The sequence below is a fragment of the Caenorhabditis remanei genome, chromosome V (assembly GCF_010183535.1).
Source record: "Caenorhabditis remanei strain PX506 chromosome V, whole genome shotgun sequence".
Lineage (NCBI taxonomy): Eukaryota > Metazoa > Nematoda > Chromadorea > Rhabditida > Rhabditidae > Caenorhabditis > Caenorhabditis remanei.
In genome coordinates this window covers 17377758-17405367 of record NC_071332.1, presented here as the reverse complement: position 1 = coordinate 17405367, position 27610 = coordinate 17377758, and the positions used below count along the sequence as shown (strand labels likewise).

The following is a 27610-nucleotide window of genomic DNA, read 5'->3' as shown; positions in this document are numbered from 1 at the left end:
TCCTCAACATCCATATCATTCAGAATTGTTGCCAATTGTTTTCCACTTTCAACATCCTTCAAGAGAATTGCCAAATAGCGATTGTAATTGAATTCAGACACAACTTCCCAAAGACACAACTTTCGAAAAGGACAAAGATGTGCGATACTTTCCGTCTCAATCCAGGAACGTTCACAGAATCTTCTGACATTCAGTAAGCTGAGCCTCTTTGCATTCTCGTCATGGCGATAAGGAGCTATTGAAAAACATTGTTATGTAACGAAAACAATGTTCGTAGCTTACCTCCAATTCTTACTGCTTGAGAGATTTGAAAAAATTCTATGATTCTTTCGAGATTCGTTCCATACGATAAAGGAACGGTGCAAATTACGTTCTTGAATGACGGAGAATGGAATTCCAGCAGCTGAAATTCGATGTAGCATGAGGTTCCAAGATTAAATAATACCTGTTTATGAATGTACAACTGTAAACCGTCATTCCCGTCGGGGATATCATTTTCATATGTTATCATATTCTGTTTTTGATCGCAATCGAAAAGTTTATCATGGTAATTGAATTTCCATATTCCATCTAATCCTTCCATTGATTCCACACAAAAGCCATATTCGATACACAATGTTCCATCACTCAGCCATCCATTTTTCTCGTCTAGCAACTCGTCTAGTTTTTTATATTGCCAATAGCGAGCAAACTTGGATCCAGCAAAACACGTGTTACTCTTCGAGAGTTCTCCGATGGCTTTTGATTCAAAAACGAAAAGAAACAACGCATAGACAGCTGCTTATATCCGGGCAGCGGCGGACAGCGGAGGTAAGGACAAATGTTATTGATGCCATCTTCTGCTTCGGTTTCTAGTGACACGTACCTGAAAATTATCTAGGTGACAAGAATAGAATTGATATTTTCTTTTGTCACCAGTCATCGAAACCACACATCCTACCGATGAGTACTTTCGAAAAATCGTTGTTTTCGTTTTGCATGGGAAAATTTTCGAACCGACAAATTCCGTTTATTGGGTCTGAAAATGAAACAATTATAACCAGTTGTGGGGATTTATTTTACTCACACTTTGAACATTTCTCATTTTGAGAGTGCTAGAAATATTTATTGGGGAATGAATTGTAGTAGAAATTACTACTAATGGTAAAAAATAAGACTAATGGGGTATTACACGCACGAAAATAAATCACATGAAAATGTAACATTGGAAGTTAATCTTCAGGAAGTTTGGCTGCTGTTTTGTTGAAGGGTGTTGTCATTCGAATCCATGAAACATTGCACCAAATACTTCTTAGAGAATGCATAATTTTTTCCGAATGAAAATTTTATTTTATTTCATTCTTTGCAACAGCGTGTGTCTTTAAAACAATTCGAATTGTTTCGAAGAATTCTATTTTGAAGAATTTGGATTCAGGAGCGCATATGTGCTCTCGGACACGTTTGACATTTGTTTTCTGATGAAATCTTGATTGTGTGTCATTTTTCGTGAATAAACAGGGCACCTGGCAAATACAACTTATCCGAAAACGAACACAAAGGTGCTTCGGAATCCTAAACTGTATATTCTTAAGAGAAATCATTGTTTTCAGATTTTTCCTAATTTTTTCAGAATCTTCTAGAAACTTCCAGAAATTTCCAAAAATTCCAGAATGTTTCGAAAAATTTTCGAAAAATGTTTTCTTACAATTGAAATCCTCAAAGTGTCCTCTATCAAACGAATCAAAAAATTGGCCCTCTGATACTTTCGAGTCCGCAGATTCCAAATCTAAAATTAAATTCTGCTAAATCCTCCTGTGAATCAAGTTATGAGCCGTCAAACATGTAAGAGGTCCAGAAGACAAGAGGCAAAATTAAAACAGAAAAATTCCTTATTTTACAGTCAAATTTTCATGTTTAGTGTCAAAACTTCAAGGTTGCCAAACGTCTGGTATTGAAACGTTCCATTCGAGTTTCACTATTTGATATACATAAACAATTTAAGTTTCATATTCACGTGGTTACTAATATTCATTCTAATAAATTATCACTCTCCAATATCATTTTTAGAGTTCTCGAAAAAATATTTGGTGCACTGTTTCATGAATTCAGATGACATTGCCTCAACATCCAAATCCTTTAGAATAGCTGCCAAACGTTTTCCACTTTCAACATGCTTCAAGAGAAGTGTCAAATAGCGATTGTAATTGAATTCAGATGCAAGCCACAACTTTTCAAAAGTATATGGCTGTGCGATACTATTAGTCTCAATCAACAAACGTTCACAGAATCTTCTGACATTTAGAACGTTGAGCTTCTTTGCATTCTCGAGGATATAAAAGCGTCGACAAGCTATTGAAAAACATTGTTAACTAACGGAAACAATATTTATAGCTTACCTTCGATTCTCACTCTGTGATAGATTTGAAGAAATTCCAGAAATTTTTCGCTCCATACCATAAGAACGGAACGGTATCATTTACGTACTTGAATGACGGAGAATGAAATTCCAGCAGCTGAAACTGGATGTAACTTGAGGTTTGAGGATTAAATAATACCTGTTTATGAATGTATAGCTGTAAACCTTTATTCTCGCCAGGGCTGATATCTTCCCATGCTATCATGTTCTGTTTTTCATCACAATCGAAAAGTTTATCATAGCAATTAAACTTCCATATTCCATCTAATCCTTCCATTGATTCCACACAAAACCCATACTCGACACACAATATTTCATCAGTCAGCCATCCTTATTCTTCATCTAGCAACTCGGCAAGTTTCATTTTATTCCCAATAGCTTGGATTCTTGGATTCACCGAAACACGCGATACTTTCCGAGAGTGGTCCAAGGGTTTTTGGTTCAAAAACGAAAAGAAACAGCGCATAGACAGCTGCTTATACCTGGGCAGTGGCGGACAGTGGAGCTATGGATAAATGTGAATGATGCCATCGTTTTCTTTTTCTCTTAGTGACACGTACCTGAAAATTGTTTAGTTAATGAGAATTCAACCTTGTTTTGAGGCCCCACTTCAATTATTTTTTTTTGAAAAATAGCAACGAATAATAATTTCTTTGAAATCGGGCAGCGGTCGGCAACTCAGAAACGGAGAAATGCCATCAACTTCGTATCCCTCCCAAATGTCTAGTGACACTTTCATGAAAATAATTTTGTTCCCAATAATTATAAAAACTTATTCTCACCAACCGTCGATTCCACACATTCTACCAATGGGTATTGCAGTAAAGTTGTTGTTTTCAACTTGTTGCGCAAAGTTTTCGAAACGACAGATTCCATTTATGGGGTCTGAACAAGTGTTGATTGTGTTAAGGTGTATGAATACAGTTACTCACATTTTGAACGCTCACTAATTTTTGGAAGAGTTGGAGAAATTTGTTGGAAAATGAATTATACAAAAAAGTTTTTAGAGAATGAAAGGCAAACAATAGAGATATTTCACGGAAGGTCACAGGATTGCAAATAAATTCTTTGAAAAATTCAGAGGAGTTAAACATTTATGCATTCTCAAAGAAATATTTAGTACACTGTTTCATGTATTCCGATGACATCTTCTTAAGTTTCACTGTCTTCAGAGCAACTGCCAACCGTTTCACATTTCTAACATTCTTCAACAGATGGGCAAGATAATGATTCAAATTGTATTTGGATGCTATTTGAAACTTATTGCAGTAATTCATCCGATAACATAGATTCTCCTGAATCAACTGACGCTCGCAAAACCTGATCACATTTTGGAACTCGAGGTCTTTAGCAATGGGAATGATCAAACGAAGATTTCGAACTGTCCGAAGAAACATTGAAAATTTGTTAAAGATGTTGAAAACGAACCTCTAACGTTCACACCATGTGCGATTTGGAGAACATCCGTATGTTCACTTACGCCGAGATCACAACAAGCGAAGGTTCGATTTTTGAGATAAGAAGAATGAAAATACACGACCTGAAAATTGGTTCATTTCTGGTTTGACTGATTTTTCGCATGGCTAGTTTATTATGGACCTATTCTGGAGATAGCAAAAAGAGAAAAAAAGTGCTTCGCTTTTTTTGCTACCTCCAGAATAGGCTCATTAAATTTCGAGATCGCAGGTCACGGAGCAACCCGCGTGACGGCCGTGCCGGAACTCAGCCACCGAAGAAATTGAAACGGGACGTGGTTGATCTTCTGCATGACTGACGCCCGTGTCAATCCCGTCACCACGACGTCGAGCGCTGATAAACAGACAGTACCTGTTTTGAAGGATATAATTGAAAGCTTTCATCACGATCATAGACGTATAATGTAATCGTATCCTGCTTTTCTAATGTGGCCATTTCATGAAAATTAAATCCCCAAATGCCATCCATGTCTTGTATTGCTTCAACGCGGAATCCATATTCAATAGATAATGTTCCGTTACTCAACCACCCATTTCTCTCATCTAGCAACGTGTCAAGTGATATCTTCCTTCCGCACGACCTATGCATTGGTTTTAAGTAAGTACGAAATTTGGACGTGGAGTTTTTTGATTCGTCTCTATTCAGAAACACGAAAAAGCAATGTATCGCAATATTTCTGAAATCGCGACCGCGTAGGTACGGATAAATATAGGTGATTCCGTTTTTCATCTCAGAGCCTAGTGACACACGCCTGAAAATAGTTTTGTTCCCAATAATTCTAAAAACGTATTCTCACCAGCTGTCGGTATCACACATTCTCCCAATGAGTATTGCAGTATAGTTGTTGCGTTCAACTTGTTCGGAGAAGTTTTCGAAACGACAGATTCCGTTTATGGGGTCTGTAGAAGTTGTGAGAAGGTGTAGAGATTCACTTTACTCACATTTTAAACGCTCACTCATTTTTGGAAGAATCATAGAAATTTATAAAGAAATGAATTATACAAAAAAAGTTATCTAGGGAATGGAAATAAACTATAAGGGTTTTACACGTAAGGTCACAGGGTTGCAAATAAATGTTTTGAAAAACTGATAGTGAGAGGGATCGAAATAGCCAGCAATGAAATTGTAGAACATTTTCCAATCGGAAAAAATTTATGCGTTTTCAAAGAAATACTTCGTGCACTGTTTCATGAATTCAGATGGCATTGTTTTTATCTCCATATCTTTTAAAATGAATGCCAAACATCGTCCATCTTCTACATGCTTCAAAATATGAACCAAGCAACGATTCAAGTTGTATTTTGCAGCCAGATAGAAAAAGAGTTTATCGGCAGTATGAAGGAGGTTGCAGAAGTTTTCAACTGTCAAAAAAACTATTGAAACACGATGAAGACTTTAAAAACAAACTGACCATCAATCTTCACTCCATGTGTAATTTGAAGAAGTTCTATGATTAACTTCTTGGATCTTTTGACTCCGATCTTATACAAATTATTGTTGGATTGGATATATGGAGAATGAAATTTCAAGAGTTGAAAAGTCGTTCAACTTTGGGTTGACTTATTCAAACTGCCAGTACCTGTTTATGAGTGCATAAAGGTAAGCAATCATCAAATCTCCAACTCTTATCTTCCAATCTAATCATATTTTGTTTCCGATCACAATCAAATAGGCTATCATAAAAATTGAACTTCCAGATTTCGTCATCATCTTGGATTGATAATACACAAAACCCATATTCCACCGACAATGCTCCATCACTCAACCATCCATTTTCTTCATCTATCAGTTTGTCTACTTTGAGATAATGTCCACGCGGACTTTCATCATGATACAGGAATACGCAATGTTCTGATTTTTTATTTTTTATTTTTTCCTGACTTTCAAACGAAAAAAAGGAACGCAAATTGAATACTTCAGAACGCTCCACTCGAGAATCAAGAAATGCGTAAATGTAAGTAATGTCGTTAATTTCTTTTGTTCTTAGTGAGAAATACCTGAAAATGAGTTCAGTTTTCGAGCAAGCTGTTTGGAGACTCACCATTCAATTCCACACATCCAACCGATAGAATTTTCAGGGAAGTTATTGTTTTCAATAAGCCGAGCAACATTTTCAAAACGACAGATTCCATTTATTGGATCTGGAAATGGAAGAATTGAAAAAAAACAGATGAGTAGTATTACACTCACATTTTGAACGTTCGGTCATTGTTGAATTTTCGGAAAGTTTGGTTAGGAAATGGAAATAAATTTTCCTCGAAATGGTTATCTAGGGAATGAACACGTAAGGTCGTAAGATTGCAAATGAACATTTTCAAGGTTTAAGGGACCAATGTAGCCAAGAATGAAATTTAAAAAAATTTAATCGGAAAAAATTCATAAATTCTCCAAGAAATATTTAGTGCACTGTTTCATGTATTCCGATGACAACTCCTCAATATCCAATTTCAACAGAATGGCAGCCAAATTTCCTGCACCTCCAACATGTTTCAGGAGATGAGCCAAATAATGATTCAAATTGTATTCGGCTGCCGAGCGAAAATAATGAAATACAAACATTTCTTCATATTCTTCCTGAATCATTTGCAGCTCACAATATCTCACCACATTTCGAAACTCCAATTCATGAGCGGTATCAAGGAGATCATCAGGAGCTGAGAAATTACAAGTTTTGTTAAAATTAGGAATGTTGAAAGCTGAGAAAACCTTTGATCTTCACCCCATGTGTAATTTGCAGAAGTTCCATGACATTTCTGTTAATTTTTCTGACATTTGGTTCACGAATCAAAAGGTTTGTATCCTTAAACAATTGAGAATGGAACTGTAAGAGCTGAAACCGGATAATATGTTAAACTCACTCATTATTTTTTAATACATACCTGTTTAAAAGGATAAAATAGTACGCAATCATCAGGACCAACAATATAGGTTTCTATCGTAATCATATTCTGTTTCTGACCACATTCAAATATCTTTTCAAAGAAATTGAACCACCAGATCCCGTCAGGATTTTCCATTGATAATGCACAAAACCCATATTCGATACTTATTGCTCCGTTATCCAAAAATCCATATTTCTCATTCATCAAACTTTCAACTGCCAAAGAGCCTCCGATCAGTGATTCACTAGGAGTCATTAAAACATTACACGTTTCTTGGCATTTAATTGATTGATTTTTACTCAAATAAGAAGAGAAAAAACGAATTGTAAAATTCGGAATGAAACGCCGGTAATTAGACTCCCAATATGGAAAAATATAATTCAAGTCGTCTACTGTATGTGTTCGCAGCGATGCATACCTTCAAATTTATTTAATTATTTGTGGTAATTGAAAATAATAATTACCATTCGAAACCGGCCATCTCACCAATGGGAATTTTAGGAAAATCGTTATTTGCTATGAGTTGAGCAATATTTTCAAAACGACAGATTCCATTTAGTGGATCTGGAAATGGAGGAATTGAAAAACAGATGAAAAGTATTACACTTACATTTTGAACGTTCGGTCATTGTTGAATTGTCGGAAAGTTTGGTTAGGAAATGGGAATAAATTTTCAACAAAAAGGCTATCTAGGGAATAAACACGTAAGGTCGTAGGGTTGCACATAAACGTTTTCAAGGTTTAAAGAACGTTGCCAAGAATGAAATTGAAAAAAACAAAATTTCAATCGGAAAAATTTATGCATTTTCAAAGAAGTATTTAGTGCACTGTTTCATGTATTACAAAGACAACTTCTCAATGTCCACCGTCATCAAAACGGCAGCCAAACATCCGGCAGGTCCGACATGTCTCAACAGATGAGCCAAATAATGATTTAAGACGCACTCTCCGAGTCGATCGAGCATCGATCAACTGACCATAGGCACACGAAAAAAGTCGACCATCTCCGATTCGTCTATAATTTTGATCAATGATAGTATAAAGTGTTCTCAGTAAATTGGGGTACTTTTTGGCCGGGTCCATCACCTGGGTACCTAGGAAAATCAAAAAATCGATATTTTTCGAAAATTTTTCCTGAAGAAGTTAGGAATGAAATCTCAACAGGAAATTATTGTAGACACTATTTTAAGCATTTTTTGTGTTTAGAAGAAAATTCCAGCTCAACACCTTCATTGTGAAAATTTTCAAAATGTGTGAAATTTTTGGGTTTTTTTCATGAAATCGTTTTTATCTCGTTAGTGACACGAGAAGACGGGCTTTTTTATTTTAAATTCGGAATCTACATAAAATTTGGTATTGGAAACATGCTGGGCCTACTCGTATCTCTAGACCCAAAGAAAGATTTTTTGGGAAGAATCAGAAAAACTTGGATTTTAACTTTCGAGGTCCTCCGGTAAATCATTTTTTATGTTCCAAAGCCATGGTTTTTTAAGTTTTTTCATTTAATCATGTCATTTTTCTTCTGTCCCGACACATATTTCGATCATACCACTAAAAAAATTTCGAAAAAATTGAGTTTTTTGAAATTTTGAAATTTTTTCCAGAATTGAATCATTCGAACAGAAATATTAAGGATATTAGTATAAAACTAGGAGAACATGACTGGAACATAATTTAGGTTTATGAAAAAACTGATTTCCATTATCGGGTCGTCTGAAACTTACGCTTTCAGGGTGAAATTTAGCGAAATGTTCAACTAGGGAAGTTGATGCAAAGGAACTTCATACTTACAACGTTATTTGACAGAGGACTATGTTGAATATGACAGGAAAAGTGAGAAAACGATACAAATTGACTGATATAACAAGATTTTCAAAAAAGACTTTAAAAAAAACTTTTCTGACTTCCAAAAAAGGTCAAACCATTGAACATGTAAGAGTCTAATTTAGTCTTTTTTTTTTTGAAAATCTTGTTATATCAGTCAATTTGTATCGTTTTCTCACTTTTCCTGTCATATTCAACATAGTCCTCTGTCAAATAACGTTGTAAGTATGAAGTTCCTTTGCATCAACTTCCCTAGTTGAACATTTCGCTAAATTTCACCCTGAAAGCGTAAGTTTCAGACGACCCGATAATGGAAATCAGTTTTTTCATAAACCTAAATTATGTTCCAGTCATGTTCTCCTAGTTTTATACTAATATCCTTAATATTTCTGTTCGAATGATTCAATTCTGGAAAAAATTTCAAAATTTCAAAAAACTCAATTTTTTCGAAATTTTTTTAGTGGTATGATCGAAATATGTGTCGGGACAGAAGAAAAATGACATGATTAAATGAAAAAACTTAAAAAACCATGGCTTTGGAACATAAAAAATGATTTACCGGAGGACCTCGAAAGTTAAAATCCAAGTTTTTCTGATTCTTCCCAAAAAATCTTTCTTTGGGTCTAGAGATACGAGTAGGCCCAGCATGTTTCCAATACCAAATTTTATGTAGATTCCGAATTTAAAATAAAAAAGCCCGTCTTCTCGTGTCACTAACGAGATAAAAACGATTTCATGAAAAAAACCCAAAAATTTCACACATTTTGAAAATTTTCACAATGAAGGTGTTGAGCTGGAATTTTCTTCTAAACACAAAAAATGCTTAAAATAGTGTCTACAATAATTTCCTGTTGAGATTTCATTCCTAACTTCTTCAGGAAAAATTTTCGAAAAATATCGATTTTTTGATTTTCCTAGGTACCCAGGTGATGGACCCGGCCAAAAAGTACCCCAATTTACTGAGAACACTTTATACTATCATTGATCAAAATTATAGACGAATCGGAGATGGTCGACTTTTTTCGTGTGCCTATGGGTGATCGAACGAGTCAGAGAGTGCGTCTTAAATTGTATTCTGCTGCCAAATTAAAATAATCAAATACAAGCATGTCTTCATATCTTTCCTGCGTCATTTGCCGCTCACAATATCTCACTACATTTCGAAATCCTAGTTTATCAGCTGTGTTAAGGACGTCATCAGGAGCTAGGAAAAATACAAGCTATATTAATATTAGGATTGTTGAAAAGTGAGAAAAACCTTCGATCTTCACTCCATGTGCAATTTGCAAAAGTTCTCTGATATTTCTGTTATGTTTTCTGACGCTTTGTTCTCGAATCGAAAGGTTTCTATCCTTAAATAACGGAGAATGGAACTTTAAGAGCTGAAACGGGATCATTTGCCTGAATGTAATAATTTTTCAATCCATACCTGTTTCGGAGAAAATAACAGTACGCAATCATCCGAATCATCACGACTACAGTCTTCTACCGTAATCATATTCTGTTTCTGATCACAATCAAACATCTTATCGTAGAAATTGAACCTCCAGATCTTGTCATAATGTTGCATTGATAATACAGAAAGCCCATATTCAATACATAATGCTCCGTCATGCAAGAACTTGAATTTCTCATTTATTAAACTCTCAACTCCCAAATAATCTCCGAGCAGTGAATCCCTAGAAGTCAACAAAACTGGTTTGTTGACATTGCTGGTTTGTTGACATTTAATTGATTGCTTTCGACTCAAAAAAGAAAAGAAATAACGAATTGAAATATTCTGAATGTGGTCCCAGTGATTAGACTGGCAGTATGGATGGATACGAATCGAACCGTCTACTGTATTTGTTACAAGCGATCATACCTTCAAATTCATTTAATTATTTGTACTAATTGGATACAAGTTTTACCATTCGAAACCCCCCATATGACCGATAGGAATTTTAGGAAAATTATTGTTTTGAATAAGTTGAGCAACATTTTCAAAACGACAGATTCCGTTTATGGAATCTGAAAAAGGAGATTTCGAGGTTAGAAATCAGTTATTCTCACATTTTAATCGTTCACTCCTGTTGAATAATTCTAAAAATGACTTTTTATAAAATAGTTATCATACCGTAACCACTCACTTGACCTAAGGTCACTATAACAAAGGTGTACGTTTGAATAAAGTGGAAAATTTTTTAATAAGTAGTCCTAGACTAGAAAATAGTTTTGATCTCGCCCGGTATGTGTGCGTGTACAAAATATGTTCATAGATCACGGTAAGTTTTATTTTTGAATGAACAAAGATCGACGCCGCAAAACACAACTCACTAAAACAGAGAATCAAAAGAACACAACTTTTTGATGAGTAATATTTAAATACATATGTATAACTATGTCCTATTAAATTAATCATGATAGAAAATTGGACTGTGTGTCCGTTGTCCGGATGTCCCTGGTGTCTGGATGATTCGTGAAATTCTCTGGAGCTCACTTGCACTGCCCGATTTTTTTTAGATTTCTGAACAAAAATGAACAAATATTTACATTATATGCTGGCACTCTTTCATCCTTTTCACTTAACGTGCATTTATGATTTTGCGTTTTCGATGTAAATTTTGACTGCTTCATCAGAAATAGAGTGTTCAATACGAATCCATGATTCTATTCTGTCTTAAAAATATTTTTATTCCAACAAAACATTTCTAACATTTTCGCTCAAGCTCTCAAAATCAAAAAACCCAGGATCACGCATAATATTATACATATCTTTAACTCCACAACGAATTGCACTCAACAATAAAACAATTTCACCAAATCGTATTGCTCCGCCCCTTCCCAACGAATGTCGCATTAGCTCTTGCATACATTCTATGTACAAGCAAGCGATAGTACTTTCTTGTCCATGATATATCTTTGGAGGAATGCAGGAGGCTGAAAAAGGATGTACTCATGTACAGTAAGAATAAATAAAAACAAGTCTTACGTTTCAATATCAGAATGGTCTTCAGCGCCGCGCATTCTTTTTTATCTACTTTTAGCATGTGGAATGGGTTGGCAATGCTATGCAGAAAACGATTTCTGAAACAAAATCTGATATAATTATTTATAAACAATTAAACTGACTTTGAAGATTCTGTCAGATGCACAAAACTTTCATTATGAAGCAACCAGATATTCCTGTCCGTCTGTTTTTCTGTCTTGTAGCCCTGGTCAATTAGCATGAATGCTATGAAATATTCCGCAAGAAAGTGATTTTTAGATTCTGTCGACAATTTTTTGAATGGTCTCAACATGTTACACCATTCGGTTGCATGTTTCAGGCTGAGTTGGAGGGAAATGTTGGCATCACGGGTGCGAGCTCGACGGCGGTGACTCTGGAAATGCAATGGGATTTTTGGTTGGGAAATTTTTATTATCTTATATAACGCAGTCTTTGTAAGACTCGAGTAATGTGTGCACTAGATTTTCATAAAAACAGAAACCGTTGGGTATCAGCTCCAGGTTACGGTAGTACTGTAGGTGCTCGAAGAGCAAACAATTTTTTGGTATTAAATGAATACCGATTAAGTTATGTCATTTTCATATAGTGCGGTAACAAGGTATTACCTACATTTTTCATTGAATTCACAATTTTTCCCAAAATTTTAGAAAAAACGGACTCTTTTTGCTATATCTTGGCCAAAAATTATTTTCATGTTTCAAAAATATCGTAATTCATTTTATTCTAAAAATTACAAGGTGTACGATCAAAAAAAAGTTTTGCTCTTTGAGAACCTTCAGTACTACCGTAACCCGGAGCCCGAGTTCAAATTTTGGCATAAGAGTTACTGATGACCAGAGGTACATTTTGAAACAAGTAGAGGCTCTAGGCACACGATCACTGAGGGTATGCTCGAGTCTTACAGTGAATGCGTTATATTGTACCAGTATTTACCACATTACCCTCTCGAAAAGCAATATCAACATTGTGATTTTTAAAGTACTGATAATGCTCCGCAAACTGTATCATCTATAGTTTCGTCAGTGTGACCAGAAGATTTTCGGTTAACGGAGATGTGAGATGTCCTCTAACTTTAAATGCATGCACACTCATCCCAGCATGGAGACATTTTTGTAATCGACATGATCTACAGGAAAGTCGGTTCGCTGAAACAAATTCAAAATAATTTTAAAAAGAAGAGAATTCTCACTATAATAAACGATACATTCCCGGTCTCTGGAACACAAAAAATACTTTTTCTGGAGGAATGCTCGACGAAAAAATATATTACATCCACCACATGCCAATGCTCCATATCTTCCACTGAATGCCCGGTCACCGCACACTTTGCAAAGTGTTGGTGGAATAGTCATCGTTTGGGAGCGTCCGCTGTGTTTAGTCTAGTCTGTGTACATACGGTTTTGGAAACGAGGGGAATAAAAGAAATATACATGGATGTGTAGGAGATGAATATCTTCTGAGGAGATGGCAGTTGTTTCGATGAGGGGAAAGAGGAAGTAAATTATGAATTTTCAACAATTTTCTTAGCATTAATTATTGGAAGTTATAAACAGGGTTGGTGGGCACAAAATTCAGATTCTAGTTTCAGGAGGTCCTGCTCTCAAAAGGTAACAGATATCAGCTGGTGACCACTTTTCAAGATAATGAAAAAATTTTGAAAACAGTTTTTTTTAATGAAACTATTGCTTCCACGTGTTCTTCAGACTTGTCAATTCACGGGTCGGGCTTGGAAAGCTTTGACCCGAACTCGGCACGTCAGACACCTATATTCAGAGATATCATTAAAAAAAATATTTAGTTTTCAATTTTTCTTTTTTTTTTCAGGAAAATTTTTGCAATTTTCTCGTGTTTTCATACTAACTTCATGATCGTCTACTATATTTTTTGAGAGATTGATTGAAATTTTTAGCGAGACGCCTCTGACGATAACAAACTTACTCAAATTAAAAACACTTATTTTTTTATTTCCTCTAAAAGGCAGAAAGTTTGGAAAAAAAGTATGTAGTTCTATTTCAACTCTGTCATCCTTTTTTCTCAGACAGCACGTAAACTCCATCCTTTTCCCGGAGTGACGACCTCCAATCTCATTCTCCATACTTTGATTTTTCGGAGATGCTATCCGTCACTCCGAAAGCGTATTTGATAATGTTTCGTTGATGTTACGTTGTTAGGTGGCGGGAGAGTGGAGTAAATTACTATTTAATTACATAAGGAATAACCGAAAACTATAAGTCCTCTAGGCAGATCTTCTTGCCACGTGTGAACTCAGGGTTAGGCATTTACTAGGTTAGGTCATGTTCACGCCACAACAATTCAGTATTGACATTTGAAATGAAAATTGAAAAAGTTGAGTATTTCGTTCAAAAAAGCAAAAAAAAACTTAATCAAATGTGACATTCGATGTGAAATTCAAGATTTTTGAGTATTTCAGAACCTGAAACTAGAATCGGAATTTTGTGCCCACCAACCTTATGTAATTAACTTGTGATGATAAAATTTTGGAAAAATTAATAATTTACTTCCTTTTCTCCTCCATCGAAACAGCTGACACCCCCTCAAAAGATATTCATCTTCTACATATAAGACAGGCTAAATTTCAAAATTTCAAAATTTGAAATAAAATTAACGCGTTTAATGGTGAAAACGTGATTCTCTCACAGAAAACTTCAAATCACGTGTTTTCTAAATTATTATAAGATAATTCCCTTAATTTTTGAATCGCTGTTTCATTTATTAAAATAGTGAGAGAAATGGTTTTTTGTTCGATTCGATTAAATTCATTTCGTTTTAGTTTCGATTGAAATTATAATTACGTGACCTTCAACATTTCATTTATTCAAAACACATCCACAGAATAGTCTCCAGAGGAGAAAATGTGAACAGAAATGAGAAAATAAACAAAATCACAGAAAAGACTCAAGAGTCGATTCTGTGAAAAACAACAAAAAAGAGAAGACGTTTTGAAAAACGTGAACCAGAAAGAAGTTTTCACAGATTTTCCTCACGAGGTTAATCTGTGAAATTACAAAATCCATTGAACAGGAGAATAATAACGTGAACTTTGGTATCCGATATTGATAACATCCACGAAGAGCTCATCGGAATTTTCGTATCGGAGTCAAAAATAGATAGGTCCGAATCCTTGATTAATCTCAGACAACTGCATTCGAGTTGAATAATCTGGAAATTGATAATTGAAATCTGTCGATTTCTTAAATGACTCACCTCTCGAAACTTGTGAATTTCAGCTTTCTCCCAAATAAAAATATAAAGAATCCACTCGTAAACATAGTTCAAGATAAAGTGACTTCTGAAATCATCTGAAATTGATGCTCCTCGCCTTCTTCTTATTTTCTGTCAGACACAACCATTAAAAACACAAACTCACACCACCAGAAAAAGTTGGAATGAATTCTTAACAACGGACAAAAAGTCACGTAAATTCGAAAAAGCCCCAAATAATATTTTTTCAATTCATTCCAACTTTTTCTGGTGGTGTGAGTTTGTGTTTTTAATGGTTGTGTCTGACAGAAAATAAGAAGAAGGCGAGGAGCATCAATTTCAGATGATTTCAGAAGTCACTTTATCTTGAACTATGTTTACGAGTGGATTCTTCATGTTTTTATTTGGGAGAAAGCTGAAATTCACAAGTTTCGAGAGGTGAGTCATTTAAGAAATCGACAGATTTCAATTATCAATTTCCAGATTATTCAACTCGAATGCAGTTGTCTGAGATTAATCAAGGATTCAGACCTATCTATTTTTTGAAGAAGATTCCGACACGAAAATTCCGATGAGCTCTACGTGGATGTTATCATTCTCGGATACTAAAGTTCACGTTATATTTCTCCTTTTCAATAGATTTTGTAATTTCACAGATTAACCTCGTGAGGAAAATCTGTGAAAACTTCTTTCTGGTTCACGTTTTTCAAAACGTCTTCTCTTTTTTGTTGTTTTTCACAGAATCGCCTCTTGAGTCTTTTCTGTGATTTTCTGTTTTTTCTTTTATCCTAATAAATAAGGTCACGTAAATATAACTTCAATTTAAAAACAAAATAAGACGAATTGGAATAAATAACAATAAAAATAATTTGGCTTTTTTCTGGGACTTCTCGGTTAATTTCACATTTAAAATGTCATGTTTTCTGACAGTAAAGAATCTGTGAAAGCTCATTTCTCAAGTGAAAACCAACTTATCACGTTGAAAAAATAAAATTTTCAAATTTGGCCTGTCTTATATCCATGAACATTTCTTTTATTCCCCTCATTTCCGAAACCGTATGTACACAGACTAGACTAAACACAGCGAACGCTTCCTTCCTGTAAACTATGTCTATTCCATAATCTCTTTGCAAAGTATGCGGTGACCGGGGATTCAGTGAAAGATATGGAGCATTGGCGTGTGTCGCCGAGCATTCCTCAAGAAAAATTCATGTTCGAGAGACCGGAAATATGTCGTTAATCATCTTCCTGGAACATTGAACACAGCACACAACGGTTGGCACGGTGCCAAAAAAAGAGTTGAGATTTTCCCACACTTGACCTTAAGTCACTATAACAGTTTTATTTGCTTGAATAGGTTGGAGAATTTTTTAATAAGTATTCCCAGACAAGATAATAGTTTTGATCTCGCTCGGTATGTGTGCGTGTACAAAATATGTTCATAGATCACCGTGTAAATTTTATTTTTTGAATGAACAAAGAGCGACGCCGCAAAACACAACTCAAACAGAGAGTCAAAAGAACACAACTTTTTGATGAGTAATACTTACAGTACCGGCCAAAAAGGTATCACATTTTGCCTATTTCAGCTGAAAATGCCCAACTTTGAAAGTGTGTCATAGTAAAAATAACTGTCCCACAAAATAACTTTACATGGGATCGAACAGACCAAAAGTAGAACTCCATTTTTGTTGTTTTCAACTTTTTTGTACGGACCCTTCCTAGAGAATGATAGTAATTCTAAGTCAACTGCTCAAAAAATCGCACTATTTTGCACTGAAATGGGTAGATTTCAGGGAGAAATTACTTTGTCGATACGTAACTTGCTAAGGAGGATTAAGTTTTTTTTTGTTGCTTTTTTGAACGAAATACTCAACTTTTTCAAAAAACAGGTGTCTGGATCATGCAGTAAAAAGATTTGTGGCCGAAGTTTACAAAACCAATTTTTCAGATTCCCGAACAAACATCAACAAAAATTTACGCACTGAATAAAACAATCTCTTTCGTTCATCCCTTTCACTCAACGTACTAACTATGATTCATTTTTGGACACCATTCTTTAATCTTTTGAATCTTCTTTCAACGTACAAACTTTTCTGTATAAATACTAAAACGCACGCACCTAAACAGATCAAAATTATTCGTGTGTGATGCGGTTCATATTCCAACTATTCCTCTCTTTCCTAGTACCAATTCTTGTGGATTCTACAGTTTATAGTCCCAACTCACCCACTATTTGCCTCACTGAAACTAACAAGGGATGTCAGGAACAAATGAAAAAGAAAAATCAGACATTGGAAAGTGTGAACGATAATTTCCCGCCGCTGAAAGCCCTAATGAAGAATTATACGGAGCAGTGTCAGAATGTTATGGTAAATTTTTCAAATATCAAACTTTTAAGAACTACTGTAATTCTACTTTTTCCAGAAATGCGCGTCTGGTTTGGAATGTTTTAAAGGAAAATCAGAAAAGGCAATTTTTCAAACATCCTGTGATGAAGTCGGCATAAGAAGATATGGCTTCGATTATAATTGTATGGCACCGATTCTGGAGAGAGTATACCAGGAGGACTACAATTGCACCAAAGATTTTGGTTACAAAATTGTTAGTTTTGAAATGACCGGTTTTGAAATGTCTCGGTTTCAGAACACCTCTCAAAGGAAATTGTGCGGAAATGGCTGAAAATCGGACAAAACTGACATTTTTCATAGTAAAAAAAGACCTTTCAGCACAATTTCCTTTCGAAAAATGGGATGGGTTTTTTGCATATTTTCGGCCTGTTTTTGGTCAGTTTTGACTATTTTCAGCACATTTTCTCACGAGAAATGTCAGTTTTTAACCGATTTTCAGTCTACTTTTGGTCATTTTCACCTCATGAACCGCAACCCCTGAAAAATGAGATTCTTAAACAATTTCTGCATATTTCCTCACAAAAAATGTCATTTTTGACCGATTTTCAGCCGGTTTCATTTTTAACATACTTTTGGCCAACAAAGGGATTTTTTGGTTACTTTCAGCACATTTTTTGACGAGAAAGGTATTTTTTACTGATTTTTTTCAGCTGAACCTTACCGTCGCCCAATCGCTTTTCAAGTCTGAAAAACAATGCTTTTTGACAATTGCCAGGAACGCCTGTGACACTACAAACTACAACTTTTTCCTGAAAAACTACGATGAAATCGTGGAAGTGTACACCAGTAGACCCGTTCCTGATAACAGCTTTTGTGCGAGTCCAAGTGATAAATTTCACAGACTTCAATGCGAAAAATTGGATGGCGGATTCATGACAAAGGCAACTTCAATACATGTACTATCTGTCAATTTATCTAATCCTGTGGTTCAGGATGTTGTAGAAATTAGTGAGGCAATGGAGGTATCACAAAAATGTTTTTATCTTAAATCTAAAATATTTTATTTCTCTCAGAAATGCATGCAAGAATCCTGTTGGGTATTCAATGAAGACGAGAAGAACTCATCTAAAGTGTTCACTGACACTTTCCAAGCACTACCTGCAAATCTGACCAACGTGTTCAAGCTCCGCCCAAGACTGTTGGAGTACAAGTGTCTCGCTAATATGAGTTTCTACGATTTCTATCACGAGCAGATGTCTTGTGTAAGAATTAACGAGGCACCGGATTGCTTCATGTTTACTATTACAAAATTTTGTCGGGAGGAGATTTTGGCGGATTTTGAGAACCTGGAGGTGTCTATGGGACCGAATAATCAGTATAATAGTCCAGAATTTGCGTTTTCAATGTTCAAGGATAACAAAAAGAAAAGAAGATTTGTTATTACTATGAATAATGAAAAAGTATTTTAATTTTAATTTAATAAAGTTGTTGAGAATCATGGCATTTGATATTTTGATCTCTTTTTTACAAGTCGATGAATCAGAAGCAACATTTCGGAAAAAAGAAAACTAATTTTGGAGCAAAAATAAAGGCGCTGATACAGATCGAAGTTTTGGCCTGAGAAATCAGTTTTTTCATTATTTCTCGAAACTTATTCGGCAAAAAAGTGGCTCATCCATCAGAAATGAACCTATTTATTGCGGATTTTTTGAGCTATAATTGAGATGGAAACGTCAAGAAATAGAGAGCTGGATACAGTTCGAAGTCGAGAATTCGGCAAAAAGCTTTCTGTGGAAATTGGTGTTTTCATAGAAAAATTATCAAATGCAACACTCAAAAGACATGATATCATGGTTTTTAGAAAAATAATGGTTTCTCCTTGATGTATTCATCACATTAACCTTTATTGTAGTGACTTTTCCACCTTTAGCTTTACGCTGCATTACACAGTCTCCCAGACTCCGAGTAAGAACTGCAAGGAAATTTTTGATCTACCCTTATGAAACGAAAATTTTGAGAAATTAGCAGGTCTAAAACGTTATTACTTTAATTTTTAGCGTAAAGTTCAAGGTCAGAACTAAGAAAATTTCAGTTTTAGAATTATTCTGAGAGCATTATCCAACCATTCAATCTAAAAAATCCTGGTTTTATATATTATTTCAAGTCGAAAAGGCAATTTTTTATTTAGATTTTGGAAAAATCTACGGGATTTGTTTATTTCTCAATATTATCTAGCGAATGATATCTCAAATCGTACTCTGGAGATTTTTACACATTTCTGTAGGACGGTTTTTCAATTTGCTCATTAGTTTTTGAGAAATCGATCAAATTCCGAATTTCTTTCAGTTTTTGTTATTTTTTCGAAAACTAATGAGCAAATTGAAAAACCGTCCTACAGAAATGTGTAAAAATCTCCGGAGCACGTTTTGAGATATCTTTGGTTGGATAATGTTGAGAAATGAACAAATCCCGTAGATTTTTCCGAAATCAAAATGAAAAATTGCCTTTTCGACCTGAAATAATATCTGAAACCAGGATTTTTTAGATTGAATGGGTGGATAATGCTCTCAGAATAATTCAAAAACTGAAATTTTCTTAGTTCTGGCCTTGAATTTTACGCTAAAAATTAAAGTAACAACGTTTTAGACCTGCTAATTTCTTAAATTTTTCGTTTCATGAGGGTAGATCAAAAATTTCCTTGCAGTTCTTACTCGGACTTTGGGAGACTGTGCATTACGTAATATTTTTTTCAAAATTATCTTTTTATCCCGAAAACTTCTCAAATCCGTTTATGTGGTTACATGACGACAAAAAAGATTTTGGAGTAGATCAAATTGTTTCCAAAAATTCTCAGACCCACATATTTTTTTCATCGGGTTGTCGTTTTGATCTACGAGCGCGCACGCGTTTTTCTCATTATTGTTTTTGTCATCATTGCTTTCAAACTCACTCATTTTCTTCCTTTTTCACTTTTCTTTGTGATTTTTGGACTTTTTTCGTGATTTTTTCCTCCTTTTCCCGTCATTTTGTTTTGAAATTTCAAACACAACTTTATTTACAGATATGGCTAGCTCGGTCTCGAAGCAATCTAAAAAGATATCTCGGCCTCGGAGCAATCTAGAAGCAGCAATCCGAAAATTCCTTCCGAAAGAGGTGAGTTCTTAATCTCAATCCCTCAACTAATTCCTCTCATTTTCAGCTAATTCCTGAGACTTGGCAGTGCGATGCACGAGAACGAAAAAACAGCATCCAGGATCTTCTCAACCAAGCAAATGGTCAGCTCGGAATGTTCGAGTCGGCCGACGATCTATACGATCAGATTGCCACCTACATCGACTTCCCAAAAAGTTATGAATATCTCAAAATGCCCGCATACGATATAGTCGACTCATCTCTCTCTATCCTTGATACCATGTCGAAGAAGTGGTGTATGTATGAATGCGATCTACACAAATTACTGTATTATTGCGATTCGTGCCCACTGGAATGTCCCGCGAAGAACAGTGCCGAGATGATTCTGAACAGAATCTGGAAGAGACTGAGAGTTGAAAGTCATCACGAGATGATTCTGTTCACGGAGAAACCGAAGCAACCTACTTCTGCTCATCCGGATCTAAGAGCTTTTGGAACCGCTGGTTCGAAAAGTGAGTATGAGGATTTCAAGGATGCATGGAAGGAGGATAAGGAGAAAACAATCTATGGGTTGACTGATTTCATTTTGGAAGAGATGGATATATTCCTTATGCTTTCGACATCTAAAGACTATCAAGAAGCCGCAGACATCGTTTCATGGGTTGGATATGTTATGGAGGAAGTTGCAAAGTTTTGTAAAGACAAGAACATCTATATGAAACAACTCAACCCCAACCAGAAAACCAGAAAGCCTAAACAAGTCATTCGATTATTCTCCAATGAGAAAGGAGAGTTTGTGATGGCTCATGACTTCCTCCAAATTCTACAAGAATACGGTGTGGATTCTGACAAAATAGAGAAGTTGATTCCTAAAAAACTCCGACAGGAGGTTGCCTACCTGCCAACATTATCTTATGAAGACGTTTTGAGAGCATTGGAGACCAGTGACAATAAAGAGTTGAAGAATCTGGAGTTTGCTATGATGGAGAGTCCGAGATTGATGTTCGCCCGGTCCCCGATTCCAACTTGTAAGAAAGGATACTGTATTCTTGCAATGGATGCACTATATGAAGTTATGATGGATATGATTGTGGCGAAGAAGGTATTCCAAGAGAACGATTCTACCAGAATTAAGAAGTTCTTCGAGTCTATTAAAACCCATTTTGATATCAAAAAAGACATCTACTTCATTGATTCCGAGATGTCGGAGGCTATCATGAAGGAGTGGGAGAAGTTTTACAATCAACACTTGAAGCGAGAAGATCCATCCAATGCAAAATCCAATGCAAAGACTATTAAACTGAAAAAAAAGTTTGATCTGAAATACTTGACAAAAACACTCAGATTTCTGAAACTGAATGAGTTCTTCAAAGGCATTGAGGAGTATGCATATCCCATCTTTGCAAAACTGAAAAAGAAATCACCAAGAGACCCAAGTGACCTGCATGCAGCTGTTACACAATGTCAAATCAACTGTCTCGCTCGAGAAGTGCCCTGGATTCTGAAGTTCATTGAGAAGCAGAACTCACGCAACCGGATGAATATTGTGGATTTTCATAAAACAAAATACGTTGCGAGCAATTTGGTGGAGTTGGATCAGATGGGAACAAGCGAGAAGAAACAAGAGGCTAAAGGAAATGTGTCGACGAAGAAGAATACAAAGAAGAAGTAAACTCGTTTTTTCCTAATTATTTACCCTTCTTACATTTGTATTTTGTCACATTTTTCCGATTGGTAATTTTCGTGTTAAATGAATTCACTAACCTGAATATCAAGTCAAAAGCAGCGTGTATTAATTATTTCACTTACCTTATTCATGACAAGGGTCCGTATAAAAGCAAACGTCTAGTATATACAACATCTTTTTATGGTTTTGCATTGAAAGTTTTTTCCAACACGGCTTGTGACTCAAGATGAAGCAATGATGGTGTTCTAAAAAAGTGGAATTACAACTTTTGGCAAATGAAGTCGAGTGGACAAAAATAATTTTTTGAAGCCAGAGTTCATTCTAGCAGTCTTTTTCTTGGCGATCTCTACGAAATGCTTTGGACAATCGTTCCTGTCCAGCAGAACTTCTGTGAAAATGTCAAACCTTACAATTTTGGTGGTTAACATCAACTCACCGAAACGAGGTTTCTAGATGATTGGTTCTGCGATTGATTTGTGTAGAAGGTGTCCACACTACCAATTGAATTTGCTATTTTTCTGAAATTTTTGAATGGAATCTGAGAAATTGTCAAAAATGAATCATTTTGGCATACAGTACCGCTCAAATGTATATTAAGTTTTGCCTTTTTCAGTTGAAAACGCCAAACTTCGAGATTGTGTCATGGTAATACTTATTGCCCCATCAAGTAGATTTTTAACGGATCATACAAGTCAAAGGTAGAGCTTCATTTTTGTAGTTGACAACTTTTTTGTACGGACGCTCCCTAGCAAGTTACATATCGTCGAAGTAATTACTCCAACTTTTTTCAGTGCAAAATGGTGCGATTTTTGAGCTGTCTTCTTCAAATGACCATAACTCTCTAGAAAGTGTCCGCACAAAAAATTGTCAACTAAAAAAATGAAGCTCTACTTTTAATCTGTATGTTTCATTGAAAATCTACTTGATGGGAAAATAAGTATAGCCATGACACACTCTCAAAGTCAGACCTTTTCAACTGAAAAAACCAAAACTATAATTGTGGCGAAGAAGGTATTCCAAGAGAACGATTGTATCAGAAATGAGGAGTTCTTCGAGTTTATTAAATCCCATTTTGATATCAATAGAGACATTCACTTCATTGATTCCAAGAAGAGGGAGGAATTCTACAATGAGCACTTAAAGCGAGAAGGTCCATCCAATGCAAAAACTATTCAGCTGAAAAAATGGTCTGATGTGATCGACTTGATAAAAACACTCAAATATCTGAAACTGAATAAGTGCTTCAAAGACATTGTGGAGTATGCATATCCCATCTTTGCAAAACTGGAAAAGAAATCATCAAGTGACCTGCATGCAGCTGTTACACACTGTCAAATCAACTGTCTCGCTCGAAAAGTAACCTGGATTCTGGAATTCATTGAGAAGCAGAAATTGCGCCTTCGGATGGGTATTGTGGATATTCCTAGAATAGAATACGGTGTGAACAGAGTGGCGGCGGAGTCGAAACAAATGGGAACAAGCGAGAAGAAACAAGGAGCTAAGAATAATACGAAAAAGAATAATAAACCGCCGAAAAAGAAGTGAATTTTTGTATTGCTAACTTGTCTAATTATTTTCCTTTCTTAACTTTGTATTTTGTCACATTTTTCCGATTGGTAATCGCCGTGTTGAATGAATCCACTACCCTGAATATCAAGAAACTTCATCAATTTTTTTCGAAAATATTCCGATTTTCTTGGAAAAAAAACTTTTGTAGGTTTCAAAGGATTTTGAGGAATAATCGTGGGAAAAACATGGAACATTTTCAGAAAAAAAATTTGCAAAATTAATTCTTATGAAAAAAAAAGTTGTATCACAGTTAGTACTACACTTTCAATTTTTAAGTTTTTTGAAAATCTTGACTCTGAAAAAAGAAATACGGTCTAAAAATCTCGAAATTACTAAAAAGTCAATTATTTCTATTGAATCAAGAAAATAATTTATTAACAAAACCAAAATGCATTAATTAAAGCAAACATAAAATACCCATAAACATTTTTAAACCCGGTTCATACAAACTTCTTCACAATAAAACTAACAAATCATCATGACATCATCCAACAGAGGCAATTTCACATGCTTCGGTCGGTACAGACAAATATAAACATTCACATCTCTTTGGTCCTTCTGTTGCCTTTCCAAAACATCAATCACATTCAGAATTTCTGCAAATCGACCGGGTCCCTCTGGTCCATGGTTAGCCATGGTGTAGTTGAGAAGGGCTACTGTATATTTGGCACGCTCGGTAGAGAGGATGGTTCGAGCGGAGTTGGAGATGTCTGGGGCGGCTGGAAATTGAGATTTGAGTAGGGTTACTGTAGCTCCAAAAGTTTTTTCTAGTTTGCATTATTCTCATAAGTACAGTGCATCTGTCCTACTGTAACTCACTTACTAGGAAACGTCATGGAGTCAGTTTTGAGTTATGGGACGTGACCTAGATTGTTGGAAAGCTGAGAAAATACTGATTCGAAAAATATGTTTAGTTTTTACCCTCGACTCCTGATATTTTGGAAAATCAAGGTCAAGATGAAATAATTTGACATTTTTCAGAACGTTGACCTTGTTTTTCTCAAATACCAGGTCTCGAGGGCAAGAACTGAATCTATGTTCGGAATCAGCGTCTTCTTAGCTTTCCAATGGTATAGGTCACGTCCGAATTGCAAACTGACTCCACGTTCTTCCCTAGTTAGAATAGACGTCATTCAGGAAGAGAGTAATGAAACCAACTCAAAGTCAAAAGATACTCTTCTATACTCGGTGTATTGTCGTTTATGGGTACTGTAGTAGGCCAAAGTTACTGTACACACGCCATTAAGGTAACATACCTGCATTACACAACAATATCGCTCTTAGCAACAAGAATTCAATTTTTGTGCATTTCATCCGGATCAATGTCTTTATGGCTCTCTTCATGATATCAAATATCAGCTTATCCATATACTCCTTTGGTAGCCTGGAAAAACTACAAAGTTAGAATTTTAATAGGCCCAAAATTCAAGTAACCACTTCGGAGGCGTTGCCATTGTTGTTTGTCCGTCTGATCGGATTAATTGGTCAGTTTTATTTTCAACACAGAAGAAAGCGCGTGTCAAGTTGGATACCATGAGAGTGGTGTCACGACATAGGTAGTACTGAAATCAAATTGTTTTTAATATAATTTAAATTAGTTAATTACCCTATCATTTTCGGAGAGCTTCGTGAAAAAGTCGAATGTCTTGGCCATTTCAACAATCGTGAGCAAGTCATACATAACCCATCTTTTTACATTGGGAGGTAAGACTTTCCGGGTTCCAGGAATCGGATTAGGTTTTCGCGCTTCTTCGATGGTTTCAGGGCTTAGGGGCCAGCCAGGCATAGGCTGAAATTGCATTTTGAACTTTCGTATGATCTTTGATTAGGTTTAAAAAATTTGACCAAGTCAATTTTTAAAGACCTTACGACTGTCGAAAACTTTTTTCAGACTTACAACCGGTCGGGCCGAAAAAAGGTTTCCCCAGCCTGCCCGGAAGTTCATTTGAACTTAATGTTTTAATTTTTTAAACTTTTTGCTGAAAATGTCGAATTCGAATTTTAATACCACAGAATTCAATCAAAAGTTAGTTTGCATCAAGAAATCGGATTTTTTTAATGTTAAACTGTTTTAATTCAAAAAACAGTTACTTTTTCTTAAAGCCGGAACGAACAAAATCTCAGCCCGACCGAGCCGAAATTTGACAAGTTTGCCTATGATTGATTTTTGTAGGTTTCAAAGATTTTTGAATAAAACACCTATTAAAAATGGAACATTTTCAGAAAAAATTTTTAAAGAAAAAATTGTAGGGAAAAAGTGAAAAATTCAAATTCGGGACGGGCCGACCGGAATGTTGCAAGTCAACTTTTTTTAAAATAGTTTCGACTTTAAAAGTAATCATTTCAAAAACTCACTCCAAACCGGTCACCAAATCCGATAATCGATACATCTTCTTTGATTGCCTCTTTCAATGTTGGAAAATCCACTGGGTTATAAGAACAATCTCGAAATGCATTTGTCTTCAAGTCGAGATGAACCAAGTGTTTGATAAGATCTGCTACCTGTGCTTCGATTGACTTCGGGGGTTCCACAATCTAGAGAAATTATAAGATTAACGGATATAAATTTATTCGGAAACGTAATTTTTATACATATTGCCACGACACGCTACTTACAACCGCGCTCTACCGAAACCGAAGAAAATTGTGAGCGAAATTGAGAGACTCAGAGAAAAAGAGACATTTTCAAAGAGATTTCGGTAGAGCGCAGTTGTAAGAACTGGGCCGAGCTAATAGCGAAAATTGCGAAAAGTTTGAATTCAGATCTTTCCAGATCGGATACTGCTGACATTTTTCCAAATTTGAAAATAGATTTTACTTTTTTTAATGATACAAAATACTCACCCTTGGCAAAACCACTATCTCCTTTCCGGAGCCCGTTTCTTCCATTGATGAGCTCTCACTCATTTTCCTCAATTCCGACTGGATACCCAACGGATTCATTCCTGTTTCCACACACCGTTTATACCGACACGCTCGGCATTTTGGGATTTGATCTACAAAAGTTTTTTTTCAAACTCTTCAGCAAAGAAAATAGACATACCACCGGGTTTGAAGTCTTCATAACACTTCATTCCCACGCTACATTTGTATTGCAATTTTTCGATTGTCACACGACGAAAAAACGATTTGCAACCATTGCAGGACGCAACCTGAAATCAAAAAATTGAATTTTTGAATGTTTGAATTAAATTTACATCATAATGATGTCCTGTAGCTTTTCCATAGCACACTTGACATGCACTCGGGACAAATTGATATGGTTTTCCGGATTTTCGAAGAGATTTTGATTTTCCGCCGGGAGAAGAAGTGAATTCAGTGAGAGCAGGACTTGGTGTTGAGCTAGGGGTATTGCTACTGCTGGGTAGGTCGATTTGGTCGAATTCTAGCATTGAGGAGGGCTGAAATTCGGAATTGAAGGTGTTAAGAGACAAATTGAAAGTTGAAACTAGGTAATAATCGAAACTAGACGAGCTTTGATATCAGACGAGACATAATACTAGACTCGAGACTCGAGACCAAAAAATGCCAAAGAAAAATGATTTAAAGGTGTATTAAGGTCTGTTCTGATCTTTTCATGTAAGTTTTTTTGGCGAGATAAAGTTATTTTCATAAAACAATATACAATTTTCTTAGTTGTGTTTTGGTTGAGGACATTTTGAGAAAAAAAGCGGTCGGAGGTGAAGATTTTGTGTCAGGGTGAGGTACTGTAGTTTGAGATAAGATCTGAAATGACGTTGACTAACTTAAAATTTTATTGAGGTCTGTTCTGATGTTTTCACATTATAATGTTTCTGTGAGATCCCGAGAGATCATTCGTAAATTGAAAGTTTTTAAATTCGGTCCAGGACTCATTAGGAGCGAGCGACAAGAATATTTGTGCGGTGGCCTAGAAACTCCATTTCCGTTGATTTTTTCAAATTTTAAAGAATTTCAATAATTTCTGTTGTTAATAAATCCGAGGGAAATTACCAAAAATAGTTTATAATAAAACGACGTAAATCTCAGAAAACTGAAAACATTAAACATTTTCAAGGAGAAATTTCTAGAATTGTCTACGTACACAAATTTTCCGCTGCTCAC

General features: G+C 35.5%; 9 protein-coding genes across 9 annotated transcripts in view; 3 read left to right on the top strand and 6 right to left on the bottom strand.

The window, feature by feature from the left end:
• Positions 1-980, bottom strand: part of GCK72_020823 (uncharacterized protein) — a gene marked incomplete at both ends in the record, with an annotated part of 3420 nt that extends 2440 nt beyond the window's left edge. The window contains 4 exons of the mRNA XM_053733818.1: positions 283-403; positions 446-648; positions 693-865; positions 916-980. Coding sequence (XP_053582731.1) covers positions 283-403; positions 446-648; positions 693-865; positions 916-980 — 562 coding nt within the window. The remainder of the gene's footprint in view (positions 1-282; positions 404-445; positions 649-692; positions 866-915) is intronic.
• A 1043-nt stretch (positions 981-2023) lies between these two features.
• Positions 2024-2436, bottom strand: GCK72_020822 (uncharacterized protein; the record flags this gene model as incomplete). The annotated part of the gene is made up of 2 exons (XM_053733817.1): positions 2024-2328; positions 2376-2436. 2 exons carry the CDS (start codon positions 2434-2436, stop codon positions 2024-2026), a joined length of 366 nt encoding a protein of 121 aa, XP_053582730.1.
• A 1053-nt stretch (positions 2437-3489) lies between these two features.
• On the bottom strand, positions 3490-4459 carry GCK72_020821 (uncharacterized protein; the record flags this gene model as incomplete). Its single annotated transcript, XM_053733816.1, has 3 exons — positions 3490-3776; positions 3824-3935; positions 4223-4459. 3 exons carry the CDS (start codon positions 4457-4459, stop codon positions 3490-3492), a joined length of 636 nt encoding a protein of 211 aa, XP_053582729.1.
• Positions 4460-5435: 976 nt separating this feature from the next.
• GCK72_020820 (uncharacterized protein) lies at positions 5436-6080 on the bottom strand (the record flags this gene model as incomplete). The annotated part of the gene is made up of 3 exons (XM_053733815.1): positions 5436-5868; positions 5913-6012; positions 6062-6080. 3 exons carry the CDS (start codon positions 6078-6080, stop codon positions 5436-5438), a joined length of 552 nt encoding a protein of 183 aa, XP_053582728.1.
• Positions 6081-6247: 167 nt separating this feature from the next.
• On the bottom strand, positions 6248-6816 carry GCK72_020819 (uncharacterized protein; the record flags this gene model as incomplete). Its single annotated transcript, XM_053733814.1, has 3 exons — positions 6248-6525; positions 6578-6701; positions 6751-6816. 3 exons carry the CDS (start codon positions 6814-6816, stop codon positions 6248-6250), a joined length of 468 nt encoding a protein of 155 aa, XP_053582727.1.
• Positions 6817-16938: 10122 nt separating this feature from the next.
• On the top strand, positions 16939-18608 carry GCK72_020818 (uncharacterized protein; the record flags this gene model as incomplete). Its single annotated transcript, XM_003106317.2, has 4 exons — positions 16939-17160; positions 17216-17392; positions 17850-18161; positions 18213-18608. The coding sequence occupies 4 exons, from the start codon at positions 16939-16941 to the stop codon at positions 18606-18608; spliced, it is 1107 nt and encodes a 368-aa protein (XP_003106365.2).
• A 1594-nt stretch (positions 18609-20202) lies between these two features.
• On the top strand, positions 20203-21943 carry GCK72_020817 (uncharacterized protein; the record flags this gene model as incomplete). Its single annotated transcript, XM_003106354.2, has 2 exons — positions 20203-20292; positions 20339-21943. The coding sequence occupies 2 exons, from the start codon at positions 20203-20205 to the stop codon at positions 21941-21943; spliced, it is 1695 nt and encodes a 564-aa protein (XP_003106402.2).
• A 960-nt stretch (positions 21944-22903) lies between these two features.
• On the top strand, positions 22904-23503 carry GCK72_020816 (uncharacterized protein; the record flags this gene model as incomplete). The annotated part of the gene is made up of 1 exon (XM_053733813.1): positions 22904-23503. The coding sequence occupies one exon, from the start codon at positions 22904-22906 to the stop codon at positions 23501-23503; it is 600 nt and encodes a 199-aa protein (XP_053582726.1).
• A 489-nt stretch (positions 23504-23992) lies between these two features.
• On the bottom strand, positions 23993-26919 carry GCK72_020815 (uncharacterized protein; the record flags this gene model as incomplete). The annotated part of the gene is made up of 8 exons (XM_053733812.1): positions 23993-24246; positions 24784-24911; positions 24962-25089; positions 25134-25316; positions 25883-26062; positions 26372-26523; positions 26571-26679; positions 26725-26919. 8 exons carry the CDS (start codon positions 26917-26919, stop codon positions 23993-23995), a joined length of 1329 nt encoding a protein of 442 aa, XP_053582725.1.
• Between the last annotated feature and the right edge of the window lie 691 nt (positions 26920-27610).